The 12,565-nt window shown below is 46.0% G+C and overlaps 1 protein-coding gene across 3 annotated transcripts in view; it reads left to right on the forward strand.

Moving 5' to 3' along the window:
- Rxrg (retinoid X receptor gamma) overlaps nt 1-12,565 on the forward strand; it is a 41,320-nt gene that overhangs the window by 4,022 nt on the left and 24,733 nt on the right. For all 3 annotated transcript variants that reach the window (XM_020175009.2, XM_020175010.2, XM_074047607.1), the window contains exon 2: nt 11,096-11,343. In XM_020175009.2, the coding sequence (XP_020030598.1) occupies nt 11,096-11,343 (248 nt within the window). The remainder of the gene's footprint in view (nt 1-11,095; nt 11,344-12,565) is intronic.

The following is a 12,565-nucleotide window of genomic DNA, read 5'->3' on the forward strand; positions in this document are numbered from 1 at the left end:
GGCTAGGGTCAGCAACATCCTGGGGGTGGGGTATAGGGAGCCCTATCCCATCCTTGACGGTCAGGTCGCAGCACTGATTGGTGGTTTAGACACAGTGGCTTGGCCATTGAGGAATAAATTCAGGATGGTTTAGGGGCTTCTGAGAGCAGCAGAGGCCCTTGGAGAATTAATTGGTAGCTTCTTGGCGACCCAGTGATTTGCAAGAGTCCTTCCCAACTGACTTGACCATTGTGTAGGATATGCTCCTTTTCACCTGACATAGACACAGCAGAGGGCTTGAGTTGGCAGTGCCTGTGTACGAGTGTGTGTATATGACTGAACATAATTCTCCCCTCCACAGATGTGTGGGTGACTAATTGGAACCTACCATGGGCGTAAGTGGTTAGGTTTATGTAGGAAAGAATGACTGTTTATTCGACTTAGGAAGGAACATATTTAGTATAAACTATTTTCTGAAACATTTACAATCTTCCCAAGAGATAGAGCTGAATAACAACTGAAAGAAGAAACCGTGCAAAGAGTAATGTAAATGCTCCACCTTTTCCTCCCTCTTATTATGTAGCTTCTGGGTCTGCAGGGAGCTTAGCACCAGCCTTGCATGTCCGGTGTTTTTAAGATGAAAGGAAGTGGTGCTTTCTCTTCTGCTACGAAAGTAGAGGACACAGAGGTCCCGGGCATGGAAGAAGTTTGTTTTCTAGAATGCCTGGGCTTGAAAGGTTCTTGTGAGATTGACTCAGTCATAGCTCAGTCCTGCTCACAAGAGTGAAAGAGCAGTTAACATTTATTAGGCACCTACTGTGTGCTGAACATTCTTCCAAGGCATTGCATGCATCAACTCACTTACTATTCTCAAGGACCCTTGGAGGTGAGATTACTATTATTACCATCATCCCCTTTTACTGGCAGGAAAGGTGAGCCGTGGGAAGGTTGAGCAAACTGCCCAAGATCACCTGGCAGAGCCAGGGATCCAAATCCTCCAAAGCCAGGCTGTCTTCTGCCAGGGCTGCTACCTCAACCCTGTCCTATGCTGGCCACTCCCAGGGGTGGAGGGAGGTGGGTGGGTGGATAGAGTCCCAGGTCCGGACTCAAATGGGTGGAATATGTATAAGAGCAGCTAAGTATTCATGTTCTTCTTTATTTATGGACTGTGGTACATTTTTTTTCCTTTTGAACATACATAATTGCATTGAAGTAATAAAATGATTGGGGGCTTAAACAAAGGCTAATCTTTTTCTCCAGGAGGATCCCAATTTATTTTAATACGTGGAATCTGATTTTCCATTGTGCGGAAGGGGGTGGCAAACTTTTTTCTGTAAAGGGCCAGAGAGAAAACATTTCATCTCTTGCAGGCTGTACACTCTCTGTGACAACTACTCACGCCATGTGTTGTAGTGAGGAAGCAGCCACAGCAATGCCCAAACCAGTTCAGATGGATGTATGGCTGTGGCTGCGATTTAGTAAGTCTGCGGACCCCTCGGGATCATTCTGGAGAAGTGTTATTACCATTTTTGGTTACTCTCCCCTTAGCTGATCTGACACTTTGTCTCTAACCCCGCACCCCCTCCTGCTTTCCTGCCATGGAGTGGGATTCTCACAGCTGGACTGAGGGATCATGGGGTCGATCATCCGGTTAGGATTGAAGACTCTTGGGATAGCACATGTGGCTTGCCCAGGACCTAGGGATGCTGGTGGTCCCCTCGGAGTGATCTGAGGTGGGGGAAGAAGAGCAGAGGGGGGCAAGCCACAGAGTCCACCCCCAAACATTGGTAAGAGACCTTAACATCATAGACCACATGGATGAGGGCTGCAGTGCAAGGACTGGAAAATTATAAACACACAGTAAAATGTGTTCCCTTTCTCTGAAGAAAATTCGATATTAAAATAGACTGGAATTTTGTTTGTACTTTTTTTGGGGGGTGGTACCGGGGTTTTGTAGGCCCTCTACTGTTTGAGCCATGCCTCCAGCCCTTTTTGCTCTGGTTATTTTAGAGATCGCCTCGCTTTTTCCTCAGGCTGATCTGGACAGTGATCCTCCTTCCCATCCTTGATGGAATGACAGGTACATCATACCCAGCTTTTTTCTGTTGAGGTGGAGTCTTATTTCCCACCCTGCCATGGAGTGGGATTCCCCACCCTGCCCTGGCCTCAAACTACAATCCTCCCAATCTCAGCCTCCCAAGTAGCTAGGATTACAGACGGGAGTCACCGTCTTTTTCTTCTTTTTTTTCAAAACAGGGTCTTGTTAGCCCAGACTGACTTGACATCCTATTACTCTGGAGCGCTGGCATTACAGGCATCAACTACTTTTGTACATCTTTTTTAGAAGAGGGATGCCTGTCCTTGAAGTGTCAGGTTGCACACTGGGACGTGTTGACAGAGTGAAGTAAATAAGACCTGGATACTGCTCCAGAGGGAGCACAGATGCACAGATTTCTGAAAATCATATTTCAACACATTCTTCCAGAGTAGGTGCTTATGAGTCCCCATAGTTATAGGGACTTCCAACACTTACAATCTTTAGGAGACCTTGTCCCCAGACAATGCCTTTGGTAACTCCTGACACCCTCAGTTTCAACTGCAAATTGAACACCCTGAAGTTCTTTAGGTCAGCTGCTGTAGCTAGGGTGTGTGTGTGTGTGTGTGTGTGTGTGTATGACAGAGAGAGAGAGAGAGAGAGAGAGAGAGAGAGAGAGAGAGAGAAGGAGAGAGAGAGAGAGAGAGAGAGAAGGAGAGAGAGAGAGAATGGCAAGAGTTTCTAGGTTAAAGATCAATCTCAAACCCCTGATGGGATTTTAGAATTAACAGCCAAACATGGAAAAGTCTGTGATCATTAATTAAAAAACAACAACAACAACAAAAACATTTACAGTAAGTCTGAGAAGTGGCAAAAAAGTGCTCAATAAATATTTTGAAATGTTTTCTCTTCAGCTGGTTACCTGGGTTTCATTTCTGTGATTCAACATCCCTTTGTCCCCTCCTTTGTATCTTACTGCTCACCTGTATAATGTGGAAGCAGTCTCTTAGAGGTCTTGGGGTTCACAGCACCTGTGTTTTCTCAGCCCCAGCAATGTACGGGAACAGAGCAGAAGTCAGAGAGCAGGGAAAGAATCGTTTGGACCAACGGGAGAAGGTCAGCTAGTCCTGCATTCAGCACATGGTCCAACCATGTGGCCTGTCTAAGGACCATGCAGTACATCATGGCAGAACTCCTGCCCATTCCCTGCCTGCAGGAGTATATAAACTAGCCACATGCCCTGAAGCCTTCAGAACATTTGGAGATTAATTATTTCTGGAATTTTTTTCTTGGGGCTGGGTTTAAGTAATGGATCCAAGGAATTTTGGTATTTAGAACTCAAGAACAGATATTGCTCTGTAAATTATCCAACAGTAACGTTGCATAGGATTATAGTGCACTGCATTTCAAGATGAGTGCAGTCTTTATAAAGAAGTCGATCCATATTTAGAGGCCAGGAAAAGCCTATCTGAACAAGAAGTCCAGGAGATGAAGAAAGGGATGGAGACCATGGACTTGAGAGCAGAGTGTGGGCAGAATTGGTGTTCAAGGACTTCAGAAATGAGAAGTGAGCTGGAAGCAGCCTCCGCCAACACCTAATACTTGCTGACTTGGGTTTTGGTGGACTGACAGGTACATGGTGTGCTTGAAGGGACAGACAGCCGTTCCTTGTTAGTAGTATCCCCTGGTGCCTCTCGTTTGTTAGAGATGGCATAATATCCATCTGATCCTGAATGGGAAAGTGGCCCTCAAGCAAAGCATCATTAATTACATGCAGAGATGTGGGCAGAAATTGTATGAGGCTGGACACAGATTCTAGATCTGCAAGATTCATAGCAGGCCATTTTGAAAGAGCCACTTTGTTATTTTAAACCTCAGTTTCCTAATCTGCTTAATGGGGCAAATTCCTGCCTTACAGACCACTCTGAGTCAGAATGAAGTTTGAAGGAGCAGACAGCGGCCTCAGGAGGAATGGCTTTGTCTGTACAGTTAAGCATGGGCCTGGCTCGTGATTGGTATTCAAAATATAGTTTCAACTGAAGGAACCAGTTGTTGCTATGAAAATAATGGCATATATCTCTAAAGAGTTTTATAAATGTAAGGCCTCATGTAGTGGATGGAGTAAACTTGGACCCGGAAGCTTAGAGGACCTGGCGATTTTTGCCCCCTGTGACCTTGAGTAAAGCTATCAGCCTCAATGAGATTATGCCCCTTTCTATAAAATAAAGCAGTTCTTCCAGCCTGGAAATCTGATTTCTAAACAAAAACAATAGTCTTATTAATTTATGACATAATTAATTTGGAATGGTGATTAAATTGGTCATGGTAGAGACTAGTTTATATTTTGCTCATTCACAAAAAAATAATAAAGAAAAGAAAGTTTAAGCAAATAAGATAGTAGGAGAAGCATTGAGACTGTTTAAGATACATCTGTTTTCAAGCAATTTAAAAAGCATAGTAGAAGCATCATTAGCATATTAACAGGGTGTTAATTACAAAAGAGTCTTTTAAAACAGGTTTTATAAAATCCCCACTTAGTAACCATTAGCTTGTGGTACTTGAAACACAAACTATTCACGTGTGTTACTTAGAAGTAATAAAATTGTAATTTAAAAGTAATCTGCCAGCTTGTCACGAATTTAGACTGATTTCTCTCTCAATTGATCCAAATGAGTGAGGTTTTGCTATAATTATATATAATGCTGGTAATAATGAGGCTGATTATCAATCTTCTCCTGCTTTTCACTACCTCCATCATTACAGATTTTAGGGGAGGAGGCGGGGGTGGAGGGAGATGGGAAGAATGGGGGCGGGAAGGGGGAGTGGAGGAGAGGGAGAGAGATGAAAAAATGTCATTCTCTCCCTCCCTTCTCCTCCAAACATTAGAAGTCCCCCCAGCCCTGGTCCAGTCTGACTTCTTTGGGTGCCACGAGTCCAGGTGACTTTCCCAGTGCTCTGGGAAATGCCTCCAGTAGGGTTCACAATCCCAGCTGGAGGCAGGCAGCCATATATGCCCATCAGCTAAAGCTTCTTTTCACCCTCCTATTCCAACCCTAAGGCCACAGGGAGCAGAAGTCAGGGCTCTTTCTGCTCTTGCACACTCTCTACTCTTTCCTTCCTAAGTTCCTCTTTCTTCCCCACTGAGAAAACCAGAAGGGCTTTGATGCAGTCTCACCACTCAAACACGTGGCTGCTACTTGAGCACCCCCCCCCCTCCCTGGGAATCTCATACCTTGTTTTCCATATCTGTTAAAATACAGAGTTTTGCACCTGCCAAACAAACGTAAAATACCTTTCCACTCAGTCTGAGTGTGGTTGTGCAGCCCAAATGCTGATGTGAAAGTACTTTGGAAAATGCCAATAATAATTCAAATATAAGAAATGCATATTAGCAAGTCCCAGTGTGAGGAGGGCTCTTATGTGCAAGAAGGAGTCTGGAAGGTTGGGCTTGCCTGGGGCCCTGATGAAGGGAACCAGAGCTGGGTCTGAATTGTCAGGGGTAGGAGTCAGGATTGGGGGAGGGGGGGTCCTGTCAGATAGGCTTAGGGTAGAATCCAGAGAGAGCCCAAGTGCTGCATTGGGAAGGGGCAGGTCTAGAGAAACTGCTAGAAGTTACAGTCATACAATGTAGGATATGGAGAGGCTGGGATTAAACTTGAAATCTTTTCCCCAGACTCAAATGCCATGTTCCCTTCAGCAAGTTACTCGATTTCTTTGTCTTCCAGGTTTTGCATCTGCACAATAGGGACAATAAGAGTGCCAACTGCAAAGGGGTGGAGGTGTGAAGTGAGCTAATATATGTAAAGTGTTGAGAACTATGTCTGGCTCATGGCAATCGTTCGATAATATAGCTATTATTGTTTTGTTACTCAGCAGAGGAGATGACATGAAAGTGTCAATTAAAGTCCTTCACGTGACAGTCCCCTGCTGACCTTGCTCAGCAGCTTGTCTGTATATTAAGAGCCAAGCAAAAAAAGGATGGTAAGGTTTCCTCAGACAAAGAGGAACGAGTCAGGTGTCTGAATATTCGATGACTGTTAGGCTTAGGCACTGTATCCCTCCATGGGAGAAAAGGAGGCAGGCTCTAGTGTGGTATTGCTCCCCTTGTGGGAGAGTGGGATAGAGTCCTGTGGTGCTCCCCTGATGTGCTCTGAGACGTAGCAAGTCTTTGGCTCTATTCCCTTTCCCATGGGTGGGCATTAGCCATTATCAATGATTCATTACAAGTTTCCATTCCTTCCCAAAGAGGGTTGTTAATGGGAGCACGAACTCTGCACCCTGGCACAGCAGCAAGGGGGTGGACACGCAAAGCCATTTGCTCCCTTTTCTGGCCAGTCAGAAAGTGGCAGGCTTGACATTTCACTTTTATTGGCTGAGGATAAGGTTGCTAAGCAACTTCCTTACCTTTGTAAGAATTCGGTACTTCTCAGTAGCGGTGCTTCTCTTTCGTCTTTCTCAATAAGTCTCAATCTCTCTCTCTCTCTCTCTCTCTCTCTCTCTCTCTCACTCACCAACACACACATACACACTTCATTTGTTGTTTTTAGATTCCTGTTCTGGCAAACATCAGGAACACTGGTTTCTTATGTAAATGATTTCTACTGATGAGCTCTATATCTAGTTATATATAACAATGAATATGGATTATTCTATGCATTAATTAGTCAACGAATTATTTTTGAGCATCTGCCATGTTTCAGGCACACTGCTAGGTACCATGATGATCAGTAACAGCAAGAGCATGAAATCCAAACTATTGTGACACTGGTGGATCACCAGGATTTCAGAATGAAAGTCAGCATGGAGGACCTCTGTGTGCCAGGCTGAATTATGGGGAGATCTGAGAAGTCCTAGGTGAGAGTTTGAGGTGGCAAGGATGGTAGACGACATTCTGGACTCAGAGCAGTAGCTACACATAAATCATTCAGAAAATTCAATATAACAAGCCCCTGGTGTGTCTATAGCAGTGCTTGGCAATGGCTACCTTTAACTGAACACTTATTAGTTCCCTGCTTGGGCTAAATCTTTCCATACATAATCTTTGCTGTGGCATTCAAGCCAAATGCATTCCCTCCCCCATAACACTACAGATTAGGAAGTGATTCCAGCTGCTGCCACTGGGCCAGTGGTCTCAGATGCTCTTGGCAATGTGTGTTTGTCCCATAGCTGGAAAGTGGTGGAGCATGGAGTCCAACCTAGGGCTTTTTGGCTAAAAAGGAGTGCAAAGCCAGGGGGCCAGCAAGGTTGGTGGGATGCAGAGGCAGGGGTCCTCACACAAAGTGAATTGGGCTGAGTTTACTGCTGTAACAAAATACTGAAGATTGCCCAACTTATAAATAACATAAATTTATTGCTCACAGTTCTGGAAGCTGGGAAGTCCAAGATCAAGACATCAGCAGTTTCAGTGTCTGGTGAGGGCTTACTCTCTGCTTCCAAAATGGCAGTTCTTACTAAATCCTGAATCTTCACAGGATGGGACAAACACTGAGTCCTCCTCTGCAGAAGAACTGGAAGAGACAGGCAGCTCTCTGCAGCTTCTTTAACAAGGGTGTTGGAGCACTCATAGTCTACTCACTTCCCACAGGACCCACCTCATCATAATACTGTCCCTTTGGGGGTCTAAGTTCCAAAATGATTTTCGGAGGGACATACATAATGAAGACATAGCAGGTCTAAGAGAATCTGGGCTACAGATTTGGATTAGGCTTGCCTTGAGCTAAGGGCTAGCCAGAGTCTACCTGGATCCCTGTGCAGTAAATGCTACCCAGCTCCCAAAGGGAGCCTGTGCACTCTGTCTCCTGGCTGGTACTGAAGGGAAAAAATCTCTCAACTTTTTTTGTCCTTATTCATAGCTTTAGCAAAATGCTTGGTGAGGAAGGAAAGGAAACGAGGCCTAACAAATTTCTGGAAAACTTGTGGTTTTCCAGGCTGTTGTTTCCATGCGGCTGTGAAGAAAAGGACTGAGGAAATGAGAGAGGCTGGTAAGAATGTCAGGGGCAGGTATTCTTTAGTGTCTGTTGATGAGAATGGATTAATTTTCTACTGAGAAACCCTTGTCATAAAAGTCATTGTTCTCCTTCTTTTCTAAAAGCAAAGCTATTTATTTCTGAGAACTCCTGGGTCATTGTAAGAGGCAAAGTGCCAGAAAGCATTTGTAAAAGATATATTTGTCTCCTACAATTTTTCTTTTTCTTTTGGTGGTACTAGGGACTGAATTTTGGACTCCGAGCTAGGCAAGGGCTCTCTCTGTCTCTTGAGCCATGCTCTCCAGTTCTTTTGCTTTTAGTGTTTTTTTAGATAGGATCTTGTACTTTTACACAGGCTAGTTCCAGACTGTGATCCTCTGGTTTCTACCTCCTGGGTAGCTGGGATTACAGGTGTGCCCTACCACATATGGCCCTTCTTGTGTCCACTTAAAGTAGAATAGGAAGAGTTTCGGGATTCTGTGGCTTGTGTGTCGAAAGTCAAGGCTGGAAGGCCTTAGTAGTGGGGGAAGGACACAGCTCCCACCACCCCTGGAATTCATGGCCCCTCATGTGTCAGGTCAAGGCTGGTTCCTAACTCCCCTGTCACACTGTCTCAGTTGTCACACTGACTCAGTTGTCATACTGTCTCAGTTGTCACACTGTCTCAGTAGCAGACTCGAGCTGTACATTGGCCTTCTGAAATGTCTCAAACTTCCAGAGTCTCAGAAGAGTATAAAATTATTTTTCCCAATCAGTACCTATCTCAGAAGATTTTTGGTTGTCCTAGCTTGTGTTCTTGGAAGCTGCGCTCTTCCCTCTCCTGGGGGTGAATTTTCAGCTTGGGATTGCTTCATAATGGAGTCATCTTGTACTCTGTGATGCTGATGGCTCCTCAAATCATCTTTGCTGTTCTTGACAACAGAGGCAAGAGAACCTGTGAGCATTAGGTCAGTAATGTGAATCCAGGCAGTGTCACTCACTGTGCTGGGGATGGGGAAATGAAAAGAAACATTTGTGTTTCTTGTCCATTCAGTGGGAAAGGGAAATAAGTAAATATGGCAATATAGTACAATAGGCAAAGGCATAGGCTGCTATTAGAAAATGGAAAAGGGTGTCAGAGTAGACCAGGAATGCCAGAGAAGGCTTCCTGGACGTGGTGGCGCTTGAGTTTGACTTTGAAGGATGAATAAGCACTTCCCGGAAGAATGGAGGTGGGGTGAGTAATCCTGAAACCGGGAGCACCATAGGGTGGATGGAGCTGAAGTTCTCTCACCTATGAAAGACTGAATGGGTTCTCACGTGCTCATTGTCAGGATAACACAAGTCAATGTTTGGAAATTGCCTGGTGCTAGTGAAAATGTCTGACCTGTTCATTTTAACCCCTCCACTGCCCACCTGTGGCACTCAGAATGTGGTTCATCCTCAGTGTGCTATTTAGAACATCGGGTCTTGGGACTTACCAGTTTATGAGGCGATCGTTTATAGTAGGCTGAAACTCCATAGGTAGAAGTCCTGCGGGACATAGCTTCCTTGGATATGAGAATAATTTCTTTTACTTGGGAAGTAGACAATGAGAGGATCTTGGATCAAAGATAGCCCCCAAAAAGAATTAGGCCCTAAGAACAACAGATAAGCTGAGGGTGTGGTGGTACATGCCTGTAATCCTAGCTACATCAGAAGTTTAGGTAGGGGGTTCGAGGTCTGAGAGTCCCAGGCAAAAGAGAGAGCCATATCCCAAAACTGACTAAAGCAAAAAAGGGCTGGGAGCATAGCTGAAATGGAGGAGCACTTGCCTAGCAAGCATGAGGCCCTAAGCACCAATCCCAGTATGAGAGAGAGAGAGAGAGGAGAGAGAGAGAGAGAGAAGGAGAGAGAGAGAGAGAGAGAGAGAGAGAGAGAGAGAGAGAGACTTCTTTCCATAAGTAGACCTTAACTAACTAAAGTAGCAGGAGCTGTAAGAGCAACTCCAAGATGACATTTTTTCAGTGCATCTCTATGTTTAAGTTACATTTCTGACACCCCCTGCTCTCCCCCGGAACGTGAAAGAAGCAAGTTGCTCTTTGTATCCTCCCCATAATCGATACTTAGCACAGTGCCCTGCTCGTAGTGGGCACATGCCAGCATTGCTGACTGAACAGTGAGCCTCTGCTCAGCACCGTATCTGCCTGCATGGAGTGTGACTCACAGTGGGCAGTGGCTTCTCCAGCGGGCCATGCTCACTGGCCACTTCTCTCACTTTCTAGCCACATGGACAACACTCTGCCACCCTTGAGTTGAGTGCAGCTATTTTGCAGTTTCCTTTTATCTGTCCTGGCCAGTTGCCTAGACATCCAGTGCCGTGATCAGGGAGGGTTCTCTTTGTGTTTCCTAGACTCTGCTTTGATGATGTAGATCCTGAGGTTTATAACTCCTCTCTTTTGGAGAGAATGTTCCATGCTGGGCTCCCAAGATCATAGGAAGGAAAGCACCGTCCTTCTCTTTCGTCCTTGAGTTAGCTACTGACTACAGGGGAAGTGACACCTGGCCAATTGATCACCTGACTAATGCTGCTCTTGTGCTTGTTCTCCCAAAATCCCATCTATAAGCACTTGTGGCCGGTGTCCTGTCCCCGGAGGCAGAAGTATTCAGTACAGGCCCTAAAGCCACACTCAGCAATTCCAATTTGCATATGACTGAATGACCATCAGCCCTACCCTAATTCTCAGAGCAATTTGAGCTTGAGGTTGGGAATCTGCAGCAGCCAGACACGTGCTTCCTTCACCCTTCATGGGCTTTGACTCCCCTTTCCTGTGGGACTGGCCCCGGCCACTGTCACCCACACCTGGGCACTTACGGGCTCTGCTCTTGTTCACCTGCTGTGGATTCAATTCAGGCTAGAGAAGATTTCAAGCGGGGTCCCAGAGAACTAAAACACTGAGTATTCCTGTCCTGTGCTAGGCCCGCTCCCCTCCCTGTCCTGTGCTTGCCTTCATATGACCAGCATGGTGGAGTTGTGCATGCTGGGAATCACAGGTGTGCAGGTATGGCAAAACGGAGGGAAGGACACAGGAAATGAAAGTGGAGGTGTTTGTGCTCCTCCAACCTCCAGTCACCTGTGCTCTTTTTCTTCTTATAGGCACACCGGGCCACACTGGTTCCACGTCCATGAGCCCGTCAGCAGCCTTGTCCACAGGGAAGCCAATGGATGGCCACCCCAGCTACACGGACACCCCAGTGAGTGCCCCAAGGACCCTGAGTGCAGTGGGGACGCCCCTCAATGCCCTGGGCTCTCCATACAGAGTCATCACTTCTGCCATGGGCCCACCCTCAGGAGCGCTGGCAGCCCCACCGGGAATCAATTTGGTTGTCCCACCCAGCTCTCAGGTAAGTGTCCTTCTTGTGCAGGGCTGGTCAGCTATCTTCAGTGGTTTTCCCCCAGGCAGCAGACTTGACACTCTGCATCTACCTGTGTGACTGCAGGAGAGACTGGATAACTCTCAGATGAATCTCCTGCAGGGCCTCTCTGTGTGTCCTTTCAGGCTAAGGAGTCCTGGGGAACTGGTCTGAGAGACTGTGACCCAAAGGGAGATTCCCTGTGGGGTTTAATGGTGCAGCCCTGGCTATGATTCCAGTGTCTCTCAGGGGTGTTTTTGTCATCAGCAGGGTGGACGCCCTTTATTCTCCACAATTCAATGAGTATCAAAGCAATGAAATGCCACATGCTCTTGTTAAGGGAATCCAGAAATGATCAGGACATGGTATTTGCTCTCCAGGAACTTTCAACTGAGAGGGAAAATAGGCAGGATGGCACATAGATAAATCTAGAACAAGGCAGATTATATTACATGCTTATTATCTCTGAGACTAAGGTAAGTCAGGGGAAACTTTACTCTAATTTTGAATGCCTTCTGCCATGATGGAAAAGAAAAGGTGTGTGTGCAGAAGACATGGGTCACTGCTCCATGTGATAAAACATGGCCAGGGAACCTTTCCTTCCTTGAGTGAAGCCACTCTGAGATCATCCGCTTTCCCCGCTAGTAGTGGTTGGCGACTGCTGCAATACTGCTACAGAAAAAACAATTCTCAAATCATTGACACTTCCAGAAACACAGTTGTCTTTCCACTTGCAAGTCTGCATTGGGCAAGGATGGCCGTGCCTCGGATGGTGGGTGAGGTGGGCTTGGCAGCAGGCTAGATCAAGTCTGTTCCTCCTGTCCCAGGATAAACGAGCAGGAGCTATCAAGGCACACTTTCCCCACGGTCTCATACCAATGCAAAAGGCCAAACCCAATCTGGAAAGCACAGATTTTCTTCACGTCTGAAGAAAACCATTCTAACATTGACAGGGCAGGGAAACAGGCTGCATCTATTCTAGAGAGGTACTACAAAGACAAAGGATACAAAGCATTCGGAGGTGTGAAGAATTAGGAACAAGAATCCCACCTCCTCTACCCTACTCTCTCCAGGGTCTCCACTGCCCTTGCCATCAGCATACCTGTAAATGGAATTGGTAGTCATTTTGATGGCCAATGTGTCTGGGCTATGGGGTGCCCAGATATTTGGCTGAGAATTATTTTGGGTATTTCTACGAGGGTGTTTTGGATGA

Source organism: Castor canadensis, chromosome 11, assembly GCF_047511655.1.
Source record: "Castor canadensis chromosome 11, mCasCan1.hap1v2, whole genome shotgun sequence".
NCBI classification, from domain to species: domain Eukaryota; kingdom Metazoa; phylum Chordata; class Mammalia; order Rodentia; family Castoridae; genus Castor; species Castor canadensis.